This window comes from Saccopteryx bilineata, chromosome 7 (genome assembly GCF_036850765.1).
Source record: "Saccopteryx bilineata isolate mSacBil1 chromosome 7, mSacBil1_pri_phased_curated, whole genome shotgun sequence".
Taxonomy (NCBI): domain Eukaryota; kingdom Metazoa; phylum Chordata; class Mammalia; order Chiroptera; family Emballonuridae; genus Saccopteryx; species Saccopteryx bilineata.
In genome coordinates, this window is record NC_089496.1 from 86,009,620 (window position 1) to 86,037,115 (window position 27,496).

Consider the following 27,496-nt stretch of genomic DNA (forward strand, 5'->3'; position numbering starts at 1 on the left):
AGTCTTAAGGTCAAGGTGCAGCATGACAACAGTGACCCCCCTTTCCCCAAAGAACACCCCAAAACAGAGTTCGAGTATTCACATTTTATTACTTACAAAACATTACCTCAGTACAGAAACTACCTCCTGAACCTGAACTTTCTGCAATCATCAGGCTCATATAAACCTTAATATAATCTGTTTTCTGGAAGAAAATATTAACACCTGTTAAATCCCCTGCTCAGAGAAGACGCTTGCCCTGGGAGGTGTTCCCGCACTCATCTTGCCAACTTCCAGATCAATAAAACTAAGGTTTCTTTTTGCTTCTTCCAAAAAATATAATTTATCACATAACATTTACAACTTGAAAAAGACCTAGGAGATTTTCATGAATATTAACTAGGAGAGTAATGTTAGTGACGGAGGCTGCTGCGAGGAAGGGGCCTTTTTCTCTGCTGCGTGTGTGGGACGGGATTGAGTCACAAGCCAGTCGTTTGGAGCTTGGTCAGCTCTTCCCAAATGCTCGTGCTCTTCCCAGGGGCTGCTCTGGTGTTTGGAAGGAAGTGGTTCCAAAGCACTTAATTTGCTGTCTTTTGGTATTTGGGCTTTCTTGTTTTAGAGCGGTATTTGTGAACACTGCCCATAGGGCAACGAGGAATGGATTTTTAAAATTTAGTCTGGGAAGGTGAAGAGAAACTTCCAAACATGTGTGGGCACTAACTAGCTCTGCCACTTACCTGCAAGACTTAGAATATCAAGGGTCAATGTCTGTGGTGGGTGGTGGTGGTGAGAGTGGCCCTTTAAATTGTTCTCCAGGAAAACATGGAGGGGGAAGAGCATGCCAGGAGGGCCACTGGTGGGCCAAGGCTGGCCACAGCCTGACTCAGTACGCATTAGAGCTGTTAGCTGGCTTCCCCGAACCCAGCATCAAGTGTCCTGGGTGAAGGCACTACTAGGGATCTCTGTAGATACACCCAGGATGTTAAGAAAACTAGCTGTGGGCATCGCAGAGATGAGAAAAAGCTGGCATACCCAGGGCAATGAGAGGGAGAGAATGATATAATGAGAGCGGGCTTGGGAATCCAGCAGGGCTGGGGTCAAGTCCCAGTCCTGCCACTCTGCTTATCTGGATGGCCTCGGACATATGACTTCTCTGGTCCTCCCCAAATACTCACTATTCCGGACTGAGCTAGGAAGGCGGTTACGGACGCCTCTGTGTTTCTGTTGGTAGAACTGAGCGACAGTGATTGCAATCCTCCCGTTCTTTGGGCCTTATAATAACTGATTCTCTTTGAGAACCCCTTACTATCTTATCCCAATTGTGTTACATCTAAGAAAAGATTGCAAACATTTCTATAACCAAAACTCAGCCCCCTCTGTGCGCAGATGGCCCTGGGCTCCGGTGGAGGAGAGTGGCCGGAGGGTTGGGGCTGCGGGACTGGAGAGTGTTAGCGATGAGAGCAGTGTGCAGTGTCCAGGCTGGGGCAGTGGGGAGGCTGGGAAGAAGGGGAGTCGAGGGAGCCATGTTACCTAGACGTTCATGCCCACTCTTCCCTTGCCTTCTCCAAGCCATATATCTATTATTTTTGGGTTGCTCTATTGATATTTCAAAATTTTAAAGTCTTTCCCTGTTCCAATGTTTTTATCCACCTGGGTTCACCTTTGCTCCTGCAGTGATTAAACACTGCCCTTCTGTTTTCAGAAATAAAGCTGCTCAGAGGGGCTCTCCAAGGTGAGTCCTGCAGCTGTGTCCATCCCAGCACGGGGCCGGAGTGCACACGGAGGAGCACACCTGCAGGGGTCGGGCCGGGCCTGGGCCTCCGGTAGCTTGGCAGTGCACCATCCTGCCTCACCCCGGGAGGCCGCTGAGAGCCTGCGGGGGCATCTCAGGCAGAGCCCACCGACACCTCTGCCCTGTCAGAGATGCAGGGCATGAGCCCGCCTGCCTGGGGAGAGGCTGGGGCTGCAGAGGGTGAGCAGGCCTCGGGGGACTGTGGTTCTGGGCCCGTGTCTCACTGCAGCCCAGTTCTGGTAGTCTCAAGCTCTTCTCCATCCGGAGATAACGCTAACATCCCACAACGCGGCCTTCTCAGGCACTACAGAATTGCAGCACTCTCTCCAAAGAAAAATGCTCACTGGTCCTGAGCCTTTGTGATAAGAAAGGAGAAAGAAAATCATTCCTAGAGGCAGAAGGAACAGAAAATCACCTCAACAAAAGACACAGACATCTCATTACACATTATCAGGCTTTCAAACAAGCACTTTGGAAGCCCATTCTTTGGTTTAAAATAAAGTGATTCTTAAGTCTTAGGTTATCTCCGCACGTCTTGTTTTAAGAGGAGCTATCTGATCTGAGCCCAGTCAGGAATCTTTTGTCCCCTGGCCCAGCCTGGCAAGCTGCTCCCCTGACGATGTGGTGGGTGATATTGAATTTTGCCACATGCTGTCTTTTGTGGGACGTGTGATAGGGGAACCCACTGTACAGAGCCACCCCACTGATTTAGTCACCCCAAAACGAAAAATCCAGGATGGGTGCTCTGCACTAAAACCTCCACAGGATGTGATTTTATAGTGAGTTTCTTGGTTTCCTTTGAACAATACTTCTTCCGTGAGACAGTTTTAAAGTCAGAATTACAGGACTCCAAAAATAAATCTCAGTGATTCCATTCTCCCTTTTTATTAACCAAAAACATAACAAACCTCTTGGGAGCAGCAGTTAATATGCAGAGAAGGGCAGAAGAAGCAGGGACTGCCCACCTTCTGCACATGGAGAGGCTTAGGGGAGAGTCAGCACTGGCAGAGTGTGTCCACGGCAGCTTTGGAGGTCCTGGTTGTACTGAACTAGCAGAAACTACGAAGAGGCCAAGGGCCAAGTCTGTGAACTGGGCAGCCGTGAGCTTCACGGCGAAAGGAACAGGTTCTCGATTATTCCGAACTCAGCAACCCAGTGCCCTGGGTGACCCTGGGAAAACTGGATCCTCTGCCTGCCTTATAAAAAAAAGAGGGGGTAACTGTGTACCTAAAGCAAACTAGGCCGGGCCTGCAAGGACCTCCGATCGCTCCAGTCATTATCGGGGGCCCTGCAGCTCCGCTGCACCAGCATATGGAGGCGAGTTTGCGATCTGCAGAGTTGAAAAGTTTGCGGAAACAACCTCTGGGTCTTACATTTCTCTTTCCCGCTCTCTTCCTCACTTGGGCTGTCCTCTCACTTCTTTCTCCTCCTTTCTGTCTCCGCCCCTCTCAGAGCTGAAGCTGCGGTAGGAGGAGCCCGCTTCCCAGCAGAGAAGCTCACGGCTGCATGCCAGCGCCCGCTCCTCCCTCTCCAGCTGCTCCCGGGCTGAGCCACCCACTCACCGGGTCCTGCCGTCCCGGTGTCCCCTTTCCTGTCGCTCCGCCTGTGTGCTGTGCCTTCTGTACCTAATAATAAGCCTGTCGAAACCGCATCCACTCTCTTCCTTACACATAAAACGAGCCTGTCATCTCTCTCCCCAGCTCCCAGCTCTCCAAGCCAAGCCGAGAATCCTCTTTCTACGGCCCGTTGAAGCCTCTCCCCTCTCTCACCTTACCGTTCACTTGCAGGCTCGCCCTGGTGTGCTCAGCTCCTTGGCCATCATCGGCAGCCTCTGGCCTCAGCACCTCCCTACCCTTTCACAACAGCAGAAATTGTGTTGCTCCCTTAGCTGGAACTCTGTGATATTGTCAACATTCTCCTCCCCCCCCCCCTTTTTTTAAAGCATCATCCGTGTCATTTATCCTGAGAAAGAAATCACATCTACAGAAAAGGAAGTCATTGCAGTCACAGGTGGTTTGCCAAAACCCCATGGCCCATACGGAATTTCCTCATGGTGAACTTCGACTCACTCCACTTGCCCCCTGACAACTGGTCACTTCTAATGTACCCTTCCAGTTTCCCCATCAGTCCTGCCTCTAGATTCTGCCTTTCCCAGGATGGCTACCTGAAAGCTTTGTCCGCTGCTCAAGTAAGCCCGTGTGTGCCGAGACAGACCTGGTCACCTTGAGATTAGAGTTCTGCCCAGCAAACGCACTGAGAAGCCCACAGCTACTTGTGAAGAGGCAGAAAGATGAGAGTCAGTTGTGCCTTATGGTGAGGACCTTTGATTTACAACTCTATTTTTTTTTTTTTTTTGTATTTTTCTGAAGTTGGAAACTGGGAGGCAGTCAGACAGACTCCCGCATGTGCCCAACCAGGATCCACCCCACACACCCACCAGGGGGCAATGCTCTGCCCATCTGGGGCGTCGCTCTGCTACAAGCAATCAGAGCCACTCTAGCCCCTGAGGCAGAGGCCACAGAGCCATCCTCAGCGCCTGGGCCAACTTTGCTCCAATGGAGCCTTGCTGCCGGAGGGGAAGAGAGAGACAGAGAGGAAGGAGAGGGGGAGGGGTGGAGAAGCAGATGGACGCTTCTCCTGTGTGCCCTGGCCGGGAATCGAACCTGGGACTCTTGCACGCCAGGCTGATGCTCTACCACTGAGCCAACCAGCCAGGGCCACAACTCTATTTTTTTTAATGGTTTTGGCCAACCAAACCATTAAGGGCTTACCTTTAATAAATATTCTTTCAAATTTGAGGCAGGTCTAATGATTTGCTTTGTTCATTTGGGGTGTGTGTGCACGAGCGTGTGTGTACACGTGTGGTGATGGTTTGGTGTACTTTCTCTTCGTACTAAAACTCTTTGGCTCACAGCCACATGACGGATGATGATTGCTTTTCGTGGCGCCTAATACATTGCTCTCCACTCAATGCATATTGTTACCTGACTCCCATTCCAACCCTGGGGGAATGCGGATTCACAGAGGAATAGAAGCTTCTTATAAGATCTGGAGTATGATTGCAATTTTACTTTTGAAGCACCCGCTTCCCAGAGGACCAGCCAGTGATTGATGCCACTGTCAGACACGCAGATGCTCACAGTCATACATCAGCCAGGAAATGACACAAACAGCTCACCCAGCAGGCCAGCGCCGGCGCACCCACGTGCTCCCCTCTCCAGAGAGAGCTGACAGGAAACCCAGCACAACAGCAGGGAACAGACAAAGGAAGGGAGCTAGAAGAGGATGGGGTTCTCAAAGGCCCACCAGGATTTGTCCTCACTCATCTTTTCTTCTGAGGGCAGCGGCCCTCATCTGAGGTCTGCAGTGACACGGCTGTGCGACCAGGATTGTGGGCAGTTGTTCCGTTTGTCTGGGCAGTGTGCTTCAGCTTGGTGTCCTGGCAAACATACAAGGCTACATACAGCTCTACACACATACCTTCGTCCTTACATAGGTACAGATGACGGCCACTTTTTCCTTTGGGGTGGATGCGACCTACCTAGGCTAAGCTTGTGCTATCTTGGGAGAGCAAGTCTGTGTTCATGGCAGCAGGATGGGGCAGCAGAGACTGGTTTGTTGCTAAGAAGATGTTTGAAAAATAAGGATGCTATTGGGGTAGGAGAGTGGAAAGCAGTCCAGCAGGCCCGGTGGCACGTGGTGAGCATGAGGGTGGTTCATCGGTAGCGGCAGGCCAAAGCGTTGACATTCTTGACCACATAAAAGCCCATGGTGACTGGAGGAATGACCAATGTCCGGCCGGCCCGCAGGGGACGGGGCTTCAATTCTGGGAGGGTCCCATCGTCCACCATCACTAAGGGCTGGCCATTCAGCTGCACTGACCTATGGTGAGAAAAACAGCATGGGCCTCGTTAATGCATTATAAGGGCACGTGGCAGCAAAGCCTGGGCAGCCCAGACTGCTGCCTGTCTGTCCGATACAGACACAGCTATCGCTCACCCACCCTTGCTGTGCCCAGGGTCTCGCCGAGGGTCTTTATTTTGATCACATATTCTTAGCAACACTCTGAGAAAGACACTGTCATCATTCCCAGTCTACCTGCAGTGGCTAAGTGCCTTGCTCAAATCATATAGCTTGTAGGTCTGGGAACCAGGATTTGAACACAGGTCACCTAGTTCCACAGATACATCATTTAGGCAAATGACAAGTCTCTGTTAAAGCAGAAGCTGAAAAGTGTCTCATGCTTATATTTTTAAAAATCATAATAGCACTTTAGTTAGACCTGTGGAATGATGCTCCGGCTTCAAATGATTTCATAAATCTTCTATTTAACTTGAACTTTTCATTAATTTATTTGACAGCTTAGAGGATTGACATCATACTACTTGTATAGGATTGTTCTGAAGAAGGACAGAGCCATAGCTAACAACTCCCCTTTTTTTTCTAATCTAAGAATGAGTTTTCATATCTAATATCTAATGGATGTTTCCATGTTTAGTAACACAATGAAGTCTAAGGTGATAAAAGTGGGCATTTGTGATCCCCATTCACCTATCTTGCCTGCTTTCATTCTTCCCGAGAGGCAGCCATCTTCAGCCCTGAGGAGGGGGCCACATAGCAGTGCACTCAGGGAGCAAAGGGAAACAGAGCACCCCTCCCAGCCTGGGCCACAGAACCCACAGCTTCCCAGCTGTCCTGAGTGGGGAGCGATGTGCACAGCCACGACCCAGGGCGGAGCTTGGTTTTATGGGTCGGTAGAAGGAGCCGGAACCAGGCCACCAGCTAGACAGAAGGCTGTGAGTTACCCTCAGAAAGTCAACATGACACAGTGACGACTGTTTTTGGGCCTTGCCAACCTTCAATGTGATAACATTGCGGCGATACCATCTGAGCTGTAAAGAGAATAAAATGTTAGCAATTGATACGAAGGTCTTCGTTTAGTGTCCCTTCTGTGCTGTGAATGATAGACAGGTTTAGAGAGAGATAATCAAACCCATGCCCAATAGAGCAGTGAATTCCCAGAGATAAGTGTGTTGTAAATGGCTCCCAATGGAGAGTGAGGCAGAGAAGCAGCTCCAGGCCTGGCCCCCACATGAGTAAGTTTGGGCCCAGTCCAGATCTAACAGGCCGGGGGGCAGCCCCCCTCTTCTCATAGGTATGACTCAGGAAGGGATGAACGAGGAGGAGATGCCTGTGTAGAGAGCCAGGCCTGCCTCGGGAAGGTGTAGGGGTGGGAGAATCAAGATCTGAAGATAGGCGTTGACCTCATCAAATACGCAAGGAGCCCGTGCTCCAAATCTGAGCGATTCCCTGGTGAAGACAGCCTACTCGGTGGAGTGGGAGGCAGTGTGAAGACAGGTCTTTCTTTTGCAAAACAAACAAAAAACAAAAACCCAGACAGATCTTAACAGTGTATTTTTATTATTTTGTTTACGGTGGTATGGCTAACCATCAGCTAGACCTATGCACGATCAAATACAACTTCAATAATACTACTTAATCTTTCCAAAGCAGGCTCAAATGTATATCACGTCTGCTTGAGAACTCCAGTGTCCCTCTTACATACAGAATCAGATGCAAGCCCTCCCCTGAGGAATTAGGAATTGCCTCTTTAGATTCAGATGATGCCAGAGTACTGACATCTTTGGCTTCTAGACAAAGCAACATCAAGTATGACAGTCAAGCCTTTTAATTTTTTTTTTTTATAAATTTCATTTATTGATTTTAGAGAGAGGAGGAGGAAGGAGTAGGAAGCATCACCTCATAGTAGTTGCTTCTTGTATGTGCCTTGATCAGGCAAGCCTGGGGTTTCGAACTGGTGACCTTAGCACTCCAGGTTGGCGCTCTATCCACTGTGTCGCCACAGGTTAGGCGAGTCTTTTCATTTCTGTACTAACAACGGGTAATTATTCTGGAACAGGCCCCATTCCGATTTCCTTACTGGTTGGTTAAGAAGCTAACTTGGAGTGGGCGGAACCAGGGAGTGTGGTTAAGATACCGGCCTGATCTCTATCTAATTCAGGAGCCTGACAGCTAACTTGCTAGATGCTACCGCAAATCTCTCAACCACACTTCCTGCAGCGTTTGCATCTGTAAGAATGCTATACGGGCTGTAGTGTGAATGCAATGAAATAAAAATATGAAAGTGCCTTGAAAGCATAATGAGCCATGTAAGTGGGAAATGGTGTATTTGTTATTCTTTTTATTGCCTTTATGGGTAGATAAACTTTTTGGTCCTTATCCTTGACTGCTGTGGCGCTGACAGGTTTCACGGCACCCCGCCTACAGCCTTCTCTTCTGCTCCCGAGTTCTCTCTCTCTCTGGGTTTCCCTCCTGTATTTCCCTTTCAGGGGGACTGCTCCCCTCTACCTGCCTCTCAGAGGTTGGGGTTCCTGGTCTTTGTCACTGGACCCCTTCTTTTTTTCCGTACCACGTACTCCCACACCCAGGACTTAATTATCCACATGTCGCTGCTTCCCACACCTGCATCTCTAGCCTGGATCCTTGCCTTATGAATCTCCACTCAGCTGTCCCCACAGGAACTTCAAAGTCGCGGTGTCTGAAGAAAAGCTCTTCTACTCAGACCCTGTCCTCTGCTCCGCCTTTCTGCCTCCGTGCTGGCACTGCCGTCTGTCCAACCACCTGCGCCGGAAAGCTGGGAGTCATCTGCTGTTCCTCCCCCAGTTCCTGTATCAAGGGGCGCTCAGTCCAATCAGTTCTATCTCTGAACATTTTTCAAAGCTGGGAGTCATCTGCTATTCCTCCCCCAGTTCCTGTATCAAGGGGCGCTCAGTCCAATCAGTTCTATCTCTGAACATTTTTCAGTTCTGCTCCTTCCTCTCACTGCTATTCTCTTAGTTCAGACTCCGCCCCCACACCTGCCACATTGTTGGCCTAGTGATCTACTGCTGTCACTGCTTCAAGTTTTCCAGTGACTCCTCAGCCCTTCCACTGGAATACGGACAAGAAGCCCAGCTCCAGTTACCTCTCCAGCCTCGGATCGTGCCAGCACCCTTGCCCCAGTGCCAATTAACTGTGGGTCGTAGGCCTCTGGCTCTGTGTGGGGGGATGAGTTGGCAGTTATTGTAAGGATGTCACCAATTTATGCATAAACAAAGATTGTTTTACAATGAGAAACTAGTGAGTCTTGCACATAGATAATATTTCTCAAATGAAAATGTCAGTAGATACTGTTGGGATTAAAACATACAGGTTCATTTAAAAGTATAGTAAATATTTTTCAATGCCAGTAGACACTGTTGGGATTAATAAGACACAAGTTGATTTAAAACTGTAATAAAATTCCCAATTAGATTTTTTTGGAAGGATGAGGGCATCGTGTACTTTTTTTTTTCAAATGAGAGTTTTTGAAAAGACAAGTACTATAACTCTGACATTACAAAGGAAGCCTCCTGCTTCCCCCACAGGCCTGCACGTTGCCTCAGCGTGACCAAAGTACATGGCTGCAGCTCAGCTTCTGGTTGTCGCATGGGAGCTCTCTCTGTCGGGTCAGCTGCTTGGGTAACCGTCGAGCTTGCTCAGGTGTTACTGGCCCCTGGGAACCTTTTCTAACCCTGGGTTGGGAGCCCCACCTCCAGGCTCTCCGGTACCCAGAACTTACCTGTAATCATCCCACTGAATTGTACTGATTTACTTGCTCCATCCCTCACTGGACTCGGTGCTTCTGGAAGGGGATTGTGTCTTAATCATTTATTTATTTTTAATGTTTATTTTATTGATTTTTGAAAGAGGAAGGGAAAAAAGGGAGAGAGAGATACATTAATCTGTTCCTGCACGTGCCCTGTTTGGGGATCAAACTGGCAACCGCTGTGCTTCCGGACAGTGCTCTAACCCACGGAGCTATCTGGCCTGGGAGGGTGCACGCTCTTCTGTCCTTAAATCCTCAGTGCCTAACAAGATGTTTGGCACAGAGTAGGGACAAGATATTTTCTGAAGAACAAAATAGAAACAGAGGCAGGGTCGCTGGGAACAGATGGACAGCTGTCAGAGGAACGGGAGAAGAGGGGATGGGATTAAAGAAGGTGAAGGTATTAGCCGACGTCATATATATACAGTGTGTCCGTAAAGTCATGGTGCACTTTTGACCGGTCACAGGAAACAACAAAAGATGATAGAAATGTGAGATCTGCACCAAATAAAAGGAAAACTCTCCCAGTTTCATACCTATTCAGTGCAGTTCAATGTGGGCTCATGCACAGATTTTTTAAGGCTCCTTAGGTAGCTAGCCCGTAGAGCCTCTACAGACTCGTCACTGACTGATGGCCTACCAGAACGGGGTTTCTCCACCAAACTGCCAGTTTCCTTCAACTGCTTATCCCACCGAGTAATGTTATTCCTATGTGGTGGCGCTTCGTTATAAACGCGCCGATATTCACGTTGCACTTTGGTCACGGATTCGAACTTAGCGAGCCACAGAACACACTGAACTTTCCTCTGTACCGTCCACATCTCGACTGGCATGGCCGTGGGTTGCTCCGCTGTATACACGGTGTTCCGTCATCATCTGCGCATGCGCGCATGCTGACACATCATCCTACAGAAACTGGGAGGGTTTCCCTTTTATTTGGTGCAGATTTCACATTTCTATCGTCTTTTGTTGCTTTCCTGTGACCGGTCAAAAGTGCACCATGACTTTACGGACACACTGTACATAGCACACATATACAGACAACAGGGTAGCAACAGCCAAAGGAAAAAAGAGGGTGGAGGTAGGGGAAGGGGGGAGGTGGGGGGAAAAGAAGGTGGAAAGAGACTTTGCATGGGGCATGGGGGGCATGATGGGGTGTGTAGAGGGTCTTATACTGAGTGGGTCACTTGAAACCAAGTCAACACAATAAATTAAAAAGAAAAAGAAAAAAGAAATTACAATAAATAAATGAAAAGTTTTTTCTGAACAAGTGAATGGAGTTTTGAGGCCTTTTTGCATTATTTCTGGTCTTCCTGGGTTGAGCGTCTCCAGTTCTACAGAGGCTCCCTGGAGGCCCTCTGAGAGTCTTACCACGGATTTCATTACCACGGGGATTTTCAACCGTCCTCATCTCATGGCACACGTGAACTAATAATCACTGAAATTCTGTGGCAGGCACACACAAAATATATTTTTTGTCGTCGATCTGACAAAAAATATAGGTTTTAATAGATTCACTCACCCTGGTCATCTATTGTGTTGGCTGTAGTCATTTTTTTTTATTTGACAATCTAAGGGAAAAGAGGTCAGTGCCTATTTTAAAGATTCTTGTGGCACACCAGTTGCAAATTGCTGTATTAACATACCAATTACTCTGGCTCTCAGAGGCTCTGGAGATGTTGGATAAGCCCTGAATTGTCACTGATTCTCAGTCACTCACCAGGTAACCTTATCGCAACCTGAAACAAGGCCATTGATCATTGTTAGTGGTTTTTATCCTTAAGAAAGATCTAGATGACCGTCTATTAGTTAAGCCAGCATAAGTTAATTTTATGAGCCCTCAAGTCCTCATAGGTCCTCATCTACAAAGTCCCTTCATTATAAAGATGACCGTGTGCTTATCACCTTTATTCTATTTTTCCTCGCTTACATTTTTCTTTTAATATTTACCCTGTTATCCAGTGGCATCATATTTTGCTAAATATTACAATATTTTGTTTTTATGCATTGAATAATTTGCAAATTTGAAAAGACAGTCATGTTAATGATAAAAATCACTTATTATTGAGCACTGTCTATGCAAAAGCCAGTACACTAAGATTTACTTAGATTACTGCACATAGTCCTTACAGCTACTAACTGAGGCAAAAGTTAGTGTCCCTATGAGAAAGACAAAGCGTAGAGGGGTCTAAAGCTCACCTAAGTCACACAGCCAGGAAGTGGTAGGGCTGAGATAGCACTGCTGCCCTTTACCATGGTCCTATCTGGCCTTCCTTGTGTTTGCTAAAGAGCCCTGTGAAGTACTTAGGACAAGGATTACTATTATTATTATAATTGTAAGTTTACTATTGAGGCAAGGTCAGAGAGGTTAAGTGGTCTGGGCAAGGTCATGTAGCTAATAGGTAGCTGAGCTAGATCTCGAATTCAGGCCTCCTGACGCCTCTACTTCATGTTGCTCTCCAATTCCAGATGGCACTCAGCAGGATCGTGTTCCTTTGAAAACCTTTCTTACCATTTTTCATCATATTATGGGGCCTCCTCACAGCCCATGACTTTTCAAATCAAACACTGAATGGTCCGGCCTATGTTGAACTATTTCTCTTAATTCCCTAGCTGTTGAGAGCATTTAAACTATCCAAATATTAGGACAACTGGGTTTTATCACCATCTGTTTTTACAAAGTCTGAGTTACTTTGCAATTCCTAAAGTTGTTTTCTTTATTTTGTAAGCTATTTGAAATGGGATTCAATGTCTCAATTTGGAGTCAAGCGCTCTGGTCTCTAAGGGAGCCTCTTGGTCTGGCCACCCTCCTTCCCCTCCCCGGCCACCTGTCTACAACCTCTGGTCCTGATGTCTTACCATGTTTCTGGCTAGCAATGGACACTGGAGCAAGCTTTCCACTGTTCTGAGGTCTCAGAAGCCAGTCTGGTGAGCATGCCCTCTGACAGTCTTGAAGATAATTTACTAGACTCTGGTCTGGCCCCGGTGGGGTGGACTTTTGTAGGGGTAGAGACAAGGGAACCCTGTGTACTATTGGATCAGCCTTGGGATCCAGTGTCTGGTTCAGGCTGGCATATTTGGGGCCTTTAGTAGGAAGTGGAAGGACTTAGATACAACCAGTTCTGCCTCAGCCACTTTGAGAAAGTGATTTGCTTTCTCGGAGGCTGAGTTTCTCAATCAGTAAGAGAATAGATGAACACTGCTCTGGCTTGAATATTTTTCGGGTGGCCCGTAGCCTAACAGCTAGCCCGAGGCAGCGTTTAATGTCAAATTCAGAGTGATCCTGCACTAACAGAAATCTGATCATGCCATCCACCTACCTAGTTGTCCAGTGGCTCCCTGCTGATCTTAGAACATTGTCCAAAGTCCTTATCAGACCCTATAAATAAGGCCTTCTCCTCCTCCAGACCCTCAGAGACTCACTGTAGCTATTCCCCACCACCCACTACCTCCTTTCATTCTGTGGTGCAATTTCCCCAATCTCAATCTCTCTACTCTCAGGGGTTTTGTGCATGTTCTTTCTGCCTAAAACCCTCTGCATACTCTCTCCCCCCTTTCTAGCTTCCAATTCCTGGCTAACTCCTACTTTCTGCAGGCCAGGTGCCGCTTCCAAGTGCTCCCACAGTACTTAGTACTTCATGGGTCTCAGCACTCATCACCGCATTGGGATTTCTGAATGCTTGTGGGTCCCTGCATTAGACAGGAAGACCATGTGTCTGTCCATCATCCTGCGCGCTCCTGTTCACCAACTCACAAAGTAAATTCTGGATAAAAGAATTAGATTTAAATATGTAGGTAGGAAAAAAGTCACTGGACCGGAGGCCAGAGACCGACCGGAGTTTTAGTCTAGACTCTGAGCATGATGCATGCAGGCCTAGATACGCGTGTCATTAGTCTCTCTGGTTTCAGCTTTTGGATTGTCAAATGAAAAGGGAAAGGGAAGGAAGGAAAGAAAAGTGGAGGTTGAGGGAGAAGGGGAGAAAAGAGAACGAATAAGAGTGTGTGTGTGACTGGGGGTGAGTGGGAGGGTATCAACCCCCTTTGCTCTTCAGTAAGCCTCACACCGCCTCGTTCCGACACTTCCCCAGGAGCCACTAGAGGGCACTCTTGTTCTACACAACGGTGCCGGAGAGCCCGACTGGGCGGTGGCTCCCCGGAAGCCCGAGTGCGTGGGCCGGCCTGCCCGCACAGACCGCTCTCCCGTCCGGGGCAGGCTGGGAGGGGAACCCCGCGCTTCGTCTCCGGAGGAGCAAACCACAGAATCAATCAAATCCCAACAAAAACTTCTCTGCGGTCCACTTGGCAGGCGGTCCAGCTGGAAGGGGCTAATATTAAGGAAGCGTGCAAAGCCGGACTGAGATCCCTGCCAGGGCGCGGGACTCCCGGCCAGTGTGCGGGGAGGAGGTCCGCGCAGGTGCGGGCTGGGGGGGCCTGTGCGCTGCGCGGGTTCTCCCGGCCCCGGCCCCAGGCGCCCCGCCCGCTCGCCAGCCGCTCGCCAGCCGCGCACCTGCGTGCGCTTTACGGGGCCCAGAGGCCTGAGTGCCCCCGTGAGGCCCCTGGCTCAGTCAGAACGCTGGTATGTGCATTGCCCTCCGCCAGGTCAGGGGCAGGTTAGAGCCGCGAGGGAGCCCGGCCGGCGGGGTCTGAGGAGGGACCTTTGTCCCCTCCCCTGCCCTGGGAGGTGCTGTGCATCTGGGGTCACTTAGAGAGGAAGTTCGTTTGAAACAGCCGTGAGTAATCACAACTCCTGGGAGAGGGCTGCTCAGGAGCGGCCACTGCGGGCCAGTGTCCCTGGGCCCGTGTGCCCAGCTGCAGCAAGGGCTGGAAGATGTTCATGACCCTCTGTGGGTCGCTCCCACTCCTCAGGGGCCATGGGAAGGATGACTTCCTCCCAAGTGTGTCCTGAAGTTTTTCTCCCGTGTGCGTTTTGCTCTGCCTGGAATCTGGTGGAGTCTGTCGAAAAGCACAGCCTTCCTTCCAGGCCCCATCGGATGTGGCCTCCGCCTGGGGCCTTACCTGAGAGCCCCAGCTGGAGGAGAGGCACGGGCTCTGCCCTCCCTCTTAGCTTGCGTCCTTCTCAGCTCTGTTTTATCCAGGTGCCGGAGTCATTATGCTTGCTAAACAGAATTGTTTTCATTTCTTAATTTTCAATACCACATGGTTCAATGCTTTCTTGCCTATGATGGTAGTTCAAAGTAATCCTTGAGTTCTCCTCAGTCAACCTCTCTAGGAGTTCTCATGTGGCCGGTTAAACACTGTAATCCTTTTCTCTGTTGTTAAAGAGAGGAGACCAGCCTGACCTGTAGTGGCGCAGTGGATAGGGTGTCAACCCGGGCCACTGAGGTCCCAGGTTTGAAACCTGGTCGCAGGCTTGAGCGTGGCTCATCTGGCTTGAGCGCGGGCTCACCAGCCTGAGTGCAGGATTGCCGACTTGAGTGTGGGATCATTGATACGATCCCATGGTCACTGGCTTGAGCCCCCTGTTACTGGCTTGAGCTCAAGGTTGCTGGCTTGAGCAAGGGGTCTCATACCAGTCAAGGAACGCATGAGAAGCAATCAATGAACAACTAAAGTGCTGCAACTATGAGTTGATGCTTCTCATCTCTCTTCCTCTCCCTTTCTCTCACAAAGAGAGAGAGAGAGAGATCAGATGACACAGAAAAAATGGAGATAAAAGCTTTCTGTTTCCTTCACGCCTCCAAAAGCTCACACCATATATGAAGTTCCTAGCCACTGAGACACTGGGAGGCTGATGAGATCATTCACCCTTCTACTCCTTGAGGTCCTATCGACACAATGAGGAGTATGGATCCAGCTTCTGGATCACCGGGCAGAGAAAACACCAGGACTTCTTTTATGCAAGCAGAGCTGGGGGATTTTATAGGCAAGTTGTTAGGAACACAGGCTTTTCCTATTTGCAGTTAGGTTGGGGGTCCTGATTTGACCTATGTTCTATTCAAGTATGTGTAATAATTGTCCAAGCCATAATGAGATTCTACCATGTGCTTCGACTGGCTTAAAATAACAGTGCACTTGGCAAACAAGATGGGAGCCCAGCCTAGGAACCCAGGCTTAAACTGATAGTAACTTCTAGCAGATGAGAGAATTGTCGGAGGGCAGTTTGGGAAGATAATTTGATTCTGTGACCATCTCAAAGCTCCGTGGCATAGGCATATCGATTGCCCTCATACCACAGGACACTACAGGAACTGGCAATGAAACTCACGGGGACGAATATGTGGGTAAGTCTGCTCCCTTCACCGGCATTCGCAGTAGTGTGTCAGAGGCATTACTCATATTCCTACTGTTCTTTGTGTTGTACAGATTTAATTATAACAGATGTAGTCCTTACCCACTAAGACAGAAAACACAGGAACATGCAAATATGTGGTGAGACACATTATAATTAACACATTATACAAGGAGAGAGACAGAAGGAAGATCAGCTTCTGGGCCTGATTTTTGAAGCCTTCTGAATTCTGGCACTAATATATTTTGTGGCCTTTCCCTTCACCACACAAAACATCCTCTATTATTCCAGTCACCTGAGATGATGTGCCACATCCCCAAACAAAATGGCCATTGAACTTCTGTACTCCCAAACCTTTAGTAAGCTCTCCTTCCGGCCAGCATCTCCTAGACATATGGCCCATCCTTCCAGCTCCTGCTCGTGGCTCTCAGCCTTAAGGGTTTCCCGGATTCCCAGGGCCGAATTTATTCCCCTTCCTTACACTCCCACTCCCATATATTTACCCTCTTGTGGTTTGTCTTCAAGTGTCCTCTGTGGGGAGGGACCAGGTGTCCGAGCCCTAACTGTGGGGTCTGGAAGTGCGGCCAGGGGCGGGGTGGGGGCGGGAGCCCCCTTCACAGGCAGTCAGCAGGAGAGATGAAGAGTCAGGCGAGACGGCGGGTGTGTGTGTGTGTGTGTGTGTGCATGCACACATGTGCACAGATAGGCTTTTCCATATGAGATCGTGTCCAGAAGCCATGCCCAAAATTCATTTCATGACTATAAGGTCATGGCTCCTTAGCTATCTATTCAAATACGCTCAATCAAAGGGATAAATATATCAGTTTTATCAGATTTTGGCAGTGTTACCTATAATGTCAAAGTGCACTCTTGTACCCTCATTAGGGAAAAATAAGACAATCCCAAGCGGTACAGGATCTGTTTCAGGGTCCACAGATGTCAAAGTGCAAAAGAGTGTGGTGACTGAGAATCAGTCTTGCAAAGATGAGCAGGGAGAGTTCATCTACTAGGGATTGACAGTCAGTACACAGTTTGGTACTCCAGCTCTTGTCTGGAAAGAACCACATCTTGTCGTGGGCTCTCAAAGCTTGGCAGCCAAAGAAATACCAATCCAGGGCTCAGGCCCTGCTATAGGGATGAGGTGAGTTTGGATTTTTCAGTTCCTTGGGCCTTAGATTTGTCCATCACTCTGAAGGCTGTGGAGAAAGAAGAAGACAGGGACCACTTCTTTTCAGTCTACCAGAACTGCCTACATGTTCTGCTCTTGCCCCTCAGTTTGGAATCAACTGCTTGGAAATGTCATCTTTACCTTAAAGTGTGCATTTACCAGTGTTTCACCTGAGTCACTGAACAGAAGAGCGATGTCTGTAACAAGGGTCCCCGAGTGAGTGGAGGTGCAGAGGGGAGACCGCAGCCTTGATGGACAGCTATGCAGAGAGATTGTATCTGCTTGGAGTGGGCTGGGAGGAAATGTATTCCATAGCCAGAAACAAATGAAAAACCCTCAGAAAACAACAGGGAAAAAACCCTGGTTTCCTAAACATCTTGGTTTAAGATGTCTAGTCACTGTAAAAAATAAAAGCATTTTATAATCCTCTAATCTGCATTGTGATCTGTACATTACTAATCAGGGAGTTAAAACAAAACAAACAAGAAAACCTTGGGGAGTTATACACTCAGTCACAGAGAACTCCCGGGGGGCTGATGGCATGTTCACACCTTTGGCAAAATGGCTTAGTGCCTGAGTGAAGAATGGAATCTGGATGAAATGAAAGATGTAAACCAGCAGGGCTCTTGTTCCAGCATTGGAGGACAATGGTTTTCCATGTTGGCCGCATGTGTGAATCACCGGGGAGCTTTAAAAGTACTGGGGCCTGGGTCCAAGCTTAGAGACTTCGGCTTAATGGTCTGGGGTAAGGCTTGGCATTGGGGGTTTTAAACTCCCCAAGTGATTCGAAGTGCAGGCACGACTGAGCATGGTGGGTAGAAGGAAGAAGGGGAGTATGTTTGCAGCTGGGGGTGGAGGGGAACCAGACAGCTTTCTAACCATTCTGTCCTGAGTTTATTTGGAATAAAATAAGCTTTTCTTTACTCTTTTAGAGTGCCATGTTAGGAGGTCACATTTTTTTTTAACCTGAAAGGAAGATGTGAACTTTTGAAAAGCATGCTTTTTATTGAATAGTCTGAAATGAGCATTTTTGCTATTTCAATAGAACTGCTTTATTTAATGTTTCTCTTGTATCACGTACACTAGTAATAGGAACACGCTTCCCAACACGTACCCGGGGGTGTGTTTAGTTCTTTACAGCACAGAGTAAGAACCGAGTCAGATGAAGCATTCACAGAGCGAACAAACTAGGCATTTCTCTAGCACTGAAAGGGGAAAACTTTGGTTCTTTTCTTGAAGTTCAAGTTCTATAAAGTCACTTAGATCTCTCTCAAGCTGTTCACAGCGATTTCCCTACAGAGTGCTTCAAGCTCTTTAGACAAGAGGAACAAGGGGATTACATATATCATCCAGGACCCGTACTCTATTTTCTAGATATATATGTAATTATCTAGATAATGCTAGCTACCTTTGTTATAACTACCATCTCCTTAGCCACAAACACCTTCAAACAAGTGCAGAGTTAAAAGAACCCAAACTCCTATAAATTTCAGTGAGGAAGCTTACAATGACTGAAGATTTTAAAGGCTCATTTCTCTATATATTTGCTTCTTATTTTTTTCCTACACCTGACTAAGAGCCTTATGTATAAGTATTCTTATAAACAGTCTCATATATTATCTTTACTTTTTTTTTTAGGTGAGAGGAGGGGAGATAGTGAGGCAGACTCCTGCATGTGCCCCAACCAGGATCCACCCAGCAAACCCATCTGGGGCTGATGCTCAAACACTGAGTCATTTTTAGTGCCTGAGGCAGTCTCACTCCAATGAGTTATCCTCAGTGCCCACAGCTGATGCTTGAACCAATCGAGCCACTGGCTGTGGGAGGGGAAGAGGGAGAGAAGGGAGAAAGAAGCAGATGTTACTTCTCTACCCTCAGCTGACTAGAATAGAACCCAGGATGCCCATATGCTTGGCTGATGCTCTATCCACGGAGCCACCAGCCTGGGCCTATATCTCACGTTTACAGCATCTATTGCAGACTTTCTGAACTGGAACACTAACTGGAGTGTTGCTGGTTAAAGTAAATACCACCTTCCTGTTCCTTCCAGCAGCTCTGCTACCTTCCCCTCATGGGCACCTTCCTGCCCCTGACTGCTCCCAGCCTCTGCAGCTTGTCTTTGCTCCTGGGGGCTCTGAGTGGCCTTTCAGAAGGGCTGCAGCTGATGTGGCTGCATCTGCACCAGCAGGGCCTTTTCCTCCAGGTAAGGGGCCTCTATTCTAACCTTATTATTTTTTTATTTATTTCAAATGTCATTTGAAATCATCACCTGAAGCCCACATGTTACCAGGTTTCTGCACACACTCACAGCTGGAACAGCACAGCTGTCGCTGTTCTTTACGTCTTTCAGGTCCTCGAAACCAATTCCAAGCGCATTAAAGAAACACATAAAAAACACAACAGAAAAGAAACTAATAAGAAAATAAAGATACATATTTTTCTGATTCCAGAACTATGGATACATAAAAGATATAAATGAAATGGAAGAAGTCACAAAGCAAAAGATAAATAGATTTAACCATATAAAAAGGGAACACTTCTGTATGTCAAGATAATACTCTAAAAATTAAATAGTTGGAAAATAGCAAATAAAATACTGGAGAAAATATGTCAACACATATAACAGATAATAGAGGAGAAGTGCCTTATATTAAAAATACGGATGCATCATTAATAAAACAGGTAACACCCCAGTAGAAACATAAGCCAAGGACATAGAAAATGCATAAAAGCAATATAATACTAACAGTAAAATTTTCCACCTCACAAATACTCAAAGAATACAAATTAAATAAGAATACCATTTTTCATTATGAAGTTGATTTTAAAATAGTACTGTTTTTGTTGAGGTAAATTGTGAAAACAAAATGTTCTCATTTCCTATTTCTACTCAGACCTCTACAAATAAGCTTGTCTGAGGTAAGAAAATTGAACTGTTAATCATATGAAATAAGGTTCTAAAACTCAATGGATTCCAAGGCAAAGAGGATAGTGAGTAATTTCTAAACCAGAATGGTTGAAAGAGCTGAGAGTGTTTAGCTCAGAGACTAGAATTCTAAGGGGAGACATATTGAGAAATTGTTAAAAGGAAGGTACAGGTTTACTCTGCTTTATTTTTCTAAAGTAAGGGGAGAAATGGGAAGAAAACACCCTTTGGCCACATTTGAAGAGGATCTTTCCTACAATCAGAGCCGTCTAGTCCTAGAGTGGGCCAACTCATGAGGTGAGCAGTCTCACCAAACAGAAGCTGACAAGCTTCTGTCAAGGATGTTAAAGATGAAACATCTTGATCTCTATAAAGTCAAATTTCTTTCTTTTCTTTTTTTTTACAGAGACAGAGAGTCAGAGAGTGGGATAGATAGGGACAGACAGACAGGAACGGAGAGAGATGAGAAGCATCAATCATCAGTTTTTTGTTGCAATACCTTAGTTGTTCACTGATTGCTTTCTCATATATGCCTTGACCGTGGGCCTTCAGTAGACCAAGTAACCCCTTGTTCGAGCCAGCAACCCTGGGTCCAAGCCGGTGAGCTTTGCTCAAACCAGATGAGCTCGCACTCAAGCTGGCAACCTTGGGGTCTCGAACCTGGGTCCTCCGCATCCCAGACCAATGCTCTATCCACTGCTCAACTGCCTGGTCAGGCTATAAAGTCAAATTTCAATAAGTATAGGGCTTCCATAGAGTGCTTTATTTTACAAAGAAACTAATTTAAATCATCCGTACAAATGAAGGCAATGGAAACCTGTAGGGAGTACAGGTGGTTAACCAGAGTTCAAAAACCCCAGGTACCAACTAAAGTCAGCAATATAGAGACTCAACACTTAGATGTCTTGAGTCTGCTGAGACAAATGGGGTAATGGCCCTCTGGCCCAGAGAACAGGTCTCCAGCTTCTGTTGTGGGGTGTGTAAGAAGTCCTGGTAGGGAATTCTTGGGTGAAGATTTCCACCAAAGCCCCTTTTGCCAGATCTGTTCGTGTTCCAGAATAAATGTGGTGCCCCCAGGGATCAGCAGAGAGAGACCGTGGTGGGTCAGTTGGTGGCCAGTTCAGCCCGAAGCACTTTCCACACTAGCTAAGATCTGAATGTGGAAATGAAGTGTCAGAATGTGGTCTGTTCCAACATGGACATGAAGTTGTGTTTACAGTCTTAGCACCTAAGAGTTACTTGAGTATTTTCAGAACCAATTTGTCATTTAATGTTAATCAAACATAAAAGGACAACTCTCTAAAGATGCCAATGTTTTTCTTTTACATAAAATTTAATGGGGGTAAAATCAAAGCAAAAATTGTAACTCAGAGCAATGAGGGAAAAAAAAGTATGTAGAGTAATAGAAAAAAGAAGATAGTCATTTCTTCCCAGAATAGGCATAAGATTCTTTTTTTTTTTTTTTTGTATTTTTCTGAAGCTGGAAACGGGGAGAGACAGTCAGACAGACTCCCGCATGCGCCCGACCAGGATCCACCCGGCACGCCCACCAAGGGGCGATGCTCTGCCCACCAAGGGGCGATGCTCTGCCCCTCCAGGGCGTTGCTCTGCCGTGACCAGAGCCACTCTAGCGCCTGGGGCAGAGGCCAAGGAGCCATCCCCAGCGCCTGAGACATCTTTGCTCCAATGGAGCCTTGGCTGCGGGAGGGGAAGAGAGAGACAGAGAGGAAGAAGGGGGTGGGGGGTGGAGAAGCAAATGGGCGCTTCTCCTATGTGCCCTGTCTGAGAATCGAACCCGGGTCCCCCACACGCCAGGCCGACGCTCTACCGCTGAGCCAACCGGCCAAGGCCGACATAAGATTCTTGATTCATAGGATCCTTGGGATTCTTTCAGCTAAAATCAAAGCAGCTGAAGGAGAGGCTCCTGCAGATATGAAATTCAGACATTTAATATGGAACCTATTACCCCCTGGGCAGAAGTACTCTGCACCTCTCTCAAGGCACCGTCCACAGGCTGCTCCCTGCAAGTTTGTTTCTAATAATAGAGATGCACTCTTTCAGGGCAGAGACCTGAGAATCCCTTCCCCGCCTCCCCCAAACCTCCCACATTAAATAGCTTTGGAAGGCTGGGTGCTGACACGGCCTGTCATTAGGTTGATCAAGAGACATTCTGGTCTGAAGCATTCACATTAAAGTTTATGTTCAGACTTTTTTTTCTTAATTTGTCTACTTGGGATTCCTGAGTTCTTACAGTTATGGGACCACAATTCATTTACAAATTTAGCCCGATTAATCTCTATTGCAAGTTAGACTGCTGAAGAGGAAGAAGTTATGTCTGGCACCAAGTATGATCTCAATAAAAGTTGATGAATGGTTGAAGATATATATACTCTCCAGTGTCCCTGGGAAACCTTCCCTGCTCACATCTTTCCCTTGGAGACAGACCTCTGGGGTGGCTCTGTTAGGTGCAGAGAAGCTGCTAGTGTCTGGGTCTGGGTCAAAATATAATATGTTGAGAATGATTTTTTAGAGACCGCAAATTAAACCATTCTACAATGACTCCCAGTATTTAACAATCCTTTTGAGAAGAGCATAGAAGAAATAGAAGGGAATCACCCAATTTTGCTAAGAAAAAAATTTTGCTTTTACTAAAATTCTGTGACTGGGAAGCAGAATCGTAGAAGTAGCTCAGAGAATTTTACAGAAGAATCTGAAATCAGGACTGGTGGAGAAAATTTAATGGACTGGGATGAGTTTGGCCTCAAGGAGAGAACATTGCTGAGTAACCTAATACTTTAAAAAATTATTCATTATATAAAGAGCCCCAGATGAAATTAACCAGAAAGTACCATGGCAGAGTTCAGTTATCCATACCATTATAATTTTATATTACTGGACCCTCAGGGTGGTACAGTGTGAAGATTATGCCAAACGCGGAGTCAGAACTGAATGCTAGATGTTTCCTAGTGCTGTCACCTAATAGTTGTGTGACTCTCAAGTAAGTGACTTAATGTACTGAGAGCCAGTTTCTTCAACTCTAAAATGGGAGAGAGGCAGGAATCGTTCTGTTTGTTTCATGGTGGTGCTTAGAAGGTTAAGTGAGATAATGGCTATTAAAGCTCTTTATTACCTATAAAGTCCCAGCCACAGGCACAGCAGGCCCCAGTGTTCTTATATAATTAGGTGTTCTTATACAATTCAGACAGACTTGAAGCTGCGGGCACTCCTTCCCCAGAGGTTACTAAACACAGAACATCTTCTGGCCCAGATGTCCTAGCCACAGAATGTCTGACGGCAGGAAAACACCTTGAAATGTCATTCCACTCCAGGCTTCTTCGCATCTGCTGAGCCCCTCGGGTTAGTGTGTCACAAGAGGACAGCCAATGTGATCAAAGTTGTTCTCTTCCTTTTTAATTTTTGGATAGTTTTCCCTCCAAATGGAATTGAACAAGACACATAGGGAAGAACCCTGGGATCTAACCAAACACCTGCTCCTGGTTTGACTCCCCCCCCTCCCCCCAAAGTGAGTCCCTGTTTTTCGGTATAAGTTGACTTGTTTGGCCTGACTTCATGTTGCTTCTCTGTTGAAAGACATTGGAGATGTTTCCGTCTGGGGCAGAATTGATTCCATAGAGGACAATGTTCATTGATATGTGATCATATGAAGCCCTGGACAGATTCTCTCCTGTGCATATGGTAGAGCTGCCCCCAAAGGCCGACTTATCCAGAAGAGGAACTATTGGCTTCGGTGCGAAGGGTCAGTCCACCTCACAGAAAGGTCAGAAGTCAGGGAACAGGACAGGGAGGGCCCTGCGCTGATTTTTTGGAGAACTAGCTTGATATTTAACCCCCCCCCCTCCTGGCACAGTCTCTGTGTGTGGCCTTCTAGTGTCTTGAAGAACTACTTTGCTGCTGAGCACAGAGACAAATGCTCCACACGTGAAGTGGGAGTGGGGGGAAAGGAATGGGAGAGAATGGCAGAGTTTCAGAGTGTGATGGGAAGCAGTCATTGTTGACCTTGGCCTCCCGCGGAGTGAGGAACCGGAACCAGCGCACCTCCGAGAAGGCCGGGCGCTCGGCCTCTGGTCAACAGGCTGCGTTCTGAGAAAGCCCACCCGCCCCTGGTCAGGCGGGGCAAGCCTTGGGAAAATGAGCTCATTTTGTGGTGAAATCTTTCTCTTTTAAGTCGCACTCTCTGCTTTTCTGTCATTTTAGGGATTCTAGGCCAAATCTGTGCCCTTTCAGTGAGCAGTCTTTTGATTATTGAAGAAAGCCCTCATGACTTACCTAACTTTTCCTCTCTGAATCAAACCTGCCGTTTCCTCCAGTCCTCCCTGAGGACTATGTACTATAGATACAGGGAGTACCCACTTTTTGTCTGGGTCCTGGAATGAGAACTTTGTCTTATATAAAGAGTGGAGAGTTGATGGGTGGGTCTTATGATTTGTTCCCTCACTGAGATGAGAAACAGGAACCTTCACTGTGGACCTGGGTGCTTGGATGATGCCTGATCAGTGTCCCCAAAGGTGCCTCCTGTGCAGTAATACCAGAGGTGCATGAACCTGAGTTCACACGGAGATGTCCCATCAGAGATTCCAAATATCTCCAGCCCTGCTGGCAATTTTATGAGAAGGCAAATTCTCAGACGTTCTCTAATCAAAAACCTTTGCCAGTGTCTCCCTCCTCTTGAATCCCCAGGCCACAATGCCCAACTGGTGGCTCGAATGAAGCACTGACTTACTCTATATCAGGGGTCCCCAAACTTTTTACACAGGGGGCCAGTTCACTGTCCCTCAGACCATTGGAGGGCCGGACTATAAAAAAAAACTATGAACAAATCCCTATGCACACTGCACATATCTTATTTTAAAGTAAAAAAACCCCAAAAAAACCCCCCCAAAAAACAGGAACAAATACAATATTTAAAATAAAGAACAAGTAAATTTAAATCAACAAACTGACCAGTATTTCAATGGGAACTATGCTCCTCTCACTGACCACCAATGAAAGAGGTGCCCCTTCTGGAAGTGCGGCGGGGGCCGGATAAATGGCCTCAGGGGGCCGCATGCAGCCCGCGGGCCGTAGTTTGGGGACCCCTGCTCTATATCCTCTTCCAGGTTCCCCCCGACAGGAGCCACGCCTGGTTCCCCTGCTCCCAGAGCTTTCCATCCTACCCTGAGCAAACGTGGCTTCAGGCTGCAGCTAGGAATGAGCAGACACAGAACACGGAGTCTGGCCCCAGAGGCTTATAAAAGAGAGCAGGAGACACCACAGGCTGAGGTCACTTCCTAGCATTTCCTTCCATCTTGACTGCAGAGTCGCTGCGTCGGAGCCACACCCTTCCTTGCGAGACCCCGTCCCAGCACCAGCGAGGGCTCTTGCTCTTACTAGTGCGTAGTTAGCAGAGTGCTGGATGTGGCCCTGAACGTGAAGGTGGCAATCCCTTCCAGTCCGAGATGGCAGAGCACAAGGTCAGAGCCACTGAGGTCTCGGATGGAGAGGTGCTAGATTAGCAGTAGTTTACAGGAGAGAAACGGGTTTGGAGAAGTGAGTGAAGGGCCCAAAATTCCACTCTGGAGCAGTTGCAGGGTTATAACTGGAATCCAGTTCTGGTGACTTCCAATCTGCAACTGTCTTTAATATGAAATAGGTAAAATCATTTGTGGTATCTGTATTTATGCTTATACATGTATGTGTATGCATGGACGTATACAATTTTCTTTTGTATGAGGCTTACTTTGATTCTTATAAAAAGCCCATCTGATAGGTAAGGGAGCTGAGGTTTGGTCACACATGCAAATGGTAGCAACTGAGTTCTTTTTGTTTGTTTATTCAGTGAGAGGAAGGGAGACAGAGACAGACTCCTGCACGGGCCCTAACTGGAATTCACCCGGCAAACGAGCTAGGGGGCAATGCTCTGCCCATCTGGGATGTTCCTCCGTTGTTCAGTAACCGAGCTATTCTTAGCACCTGAGGTGGAGGCCATGAAGCCAACCTCAGCTTGGGGCCAACTTGCTCTAATTGAGCCATGGCTGCAGAAGGGAGGCAGAAAGAGAGAAAGAGAGATAAAGGGAGAGAGAGGGGGGGGGAGAGAGAAGCAAGAGGAGGAAGGGTAGAGAGGCAGATAGGTACTTCTCCTGTGTGCCCTGACCAGGAATTAAACCCGGGACTTCCACACACTGGGCCAATGCTCTACCACTGAGCCAACTGGCCAGGGCCTGCAACTGGGTTCACATCCAGGCCTTCTGATTCCAGTTCCCTTTTCTTCCAGTGGCGTGACATTGTTATTTGACCTCAGTAGGTCTGACCAAATTCTTCTTCAGGATCCCTGTGGAATGGCTAGGCATTTGGTCAGCTCCTTCTGCGTGGTACACATGGTCTTCCTGACCCTGGGCAGGCTCAGTGCCTAAGCTCTTTGGTTCCAGAGGACTCTGAACTGCCACAATCAGTGCTAAAGAGTCAGCCCCTCTGTCAGACCTGACCTTTAGGTCATTTCTGAATGACAGTGGGAGACTTACACAAACTTGTGGTCCTCAGACTATCAGAAAAGTATGAGAATTTTAGAGCTGGAAAGGGTCTTACCAAATATATAGCAACTCTTGAATCTTGCAGATAAGGAAACTGAAGCCTAGGGATTAGCATTAAAGGATTTTCCCAGCTCAGATGATTCTTTAGTAAACCAGAACCAAGTCTCCTGCCCAAGATGAAGACCAGGACTCAGCACCCCCGTCATGAACTACTGGGACGGTGAGAGGGAGGGGCTGAAACACGGAGGAGAGTTCTGTGATACACTATAGGTAGAACTGAGAGGAGAGAAAAGGAGACACAGCAGACACGTAGCCAGAAACCAGAGCCAGAATGTGACCCAAGACTGAAAACACAGATCTAGGGTGGGCTCACCAAACTCAGGAAGTGCCTTCCCAGATTGTGTTTTGTTCCATTGCACAGACAGTTGGGAGCCAAATGCAAACCACCAAGGTTGCAGTGCAACAGTGAACAATTAAAGCGCAAATAGTTGTGGGCAGCTGTGGGAGTGCAAGCCACCTGCTCCAAGTTTACAGCTTTGTTAAACTTGGTAAACATTAGAAATGCAACGGGAACGCTCCCAGTCTGAACAACATCCCATCCCCTTCCTGGGAGGCCTTCCTTGGGGAGCTGGGGTGGCTTTACCCTTGACCAGGCCCTTCTCACTGTGGCCCAGAGCTGCTTTCTGTTGATAGAGGTCACTGTTGTCAATCGTCTGTAGTAGAAACCGAAGGAGGTAGGGAGAATTGCAGAATCGTATATTTATATTTATAGTTTGAAAGGACGACAAAGGCCCCAGGATAAAATTTCTCTCCTGTTGTTCAGATGAGAAAAATGAGATCCAGAAAGGTGATGTGCCCAGAGTTACAAAGTTAGGGGCAGAACTGACTTTTTTTTTTTTTTAAAGATTTTATTTATTCATTGTACGAGGGGGAAGAGAGAGAGAGAGAGAGAGAGAAGAGGGGAGGAGCAGAAAGCATCAACTCCCAAATGTGCCCTGACCAGGCAAGCCCAGGGTTTCGAACCGGCAACCTCAGCGTTTCCAGGTTGACGCTTTATCCACTGCGCCACCACAGGTCAGGCAGGGGCAGAACTGACTTTTGATGTCTGAACGACCTTTGTTGAGTGCTCCATCCTCGAAGCTGCACAAGGTTTATAAACGATGACAAACAGGGAGGTACAGCATTGCAGAATGTTACTGCTGGAAG

At 47.4% G+C, this 27,496-nt stretch overlaps 1 protein-coding gene across 2 annotated transcripts in view; it reads right to left on the reverse strand.

The window, feature by feature from the left end:
• Window positions 1-4,641: 4,641 nt before the first annotated feature.
• Window positions 4,642-27,496, reverse strand: part of HPSE2 (heparanase 2 (inactive)) — a 777,305-nt gene continuing 754,450 nt past the window's right edge. For both annotated transcript variants that reach the window (XM_066238979.1, XM_066238978.1), the window contains one exon: window positions 4,642-5,653. In XM_066238979.1, the coding sequence (XP_066095076.1) occupies window positions 5,488-5,653 (166 nt within the window). In that variant the 3' untranslated portion in view covers window positions 4,642-5,487. The remainder of the gene's footprint in view (window positions 5,654-27,496) is intronic.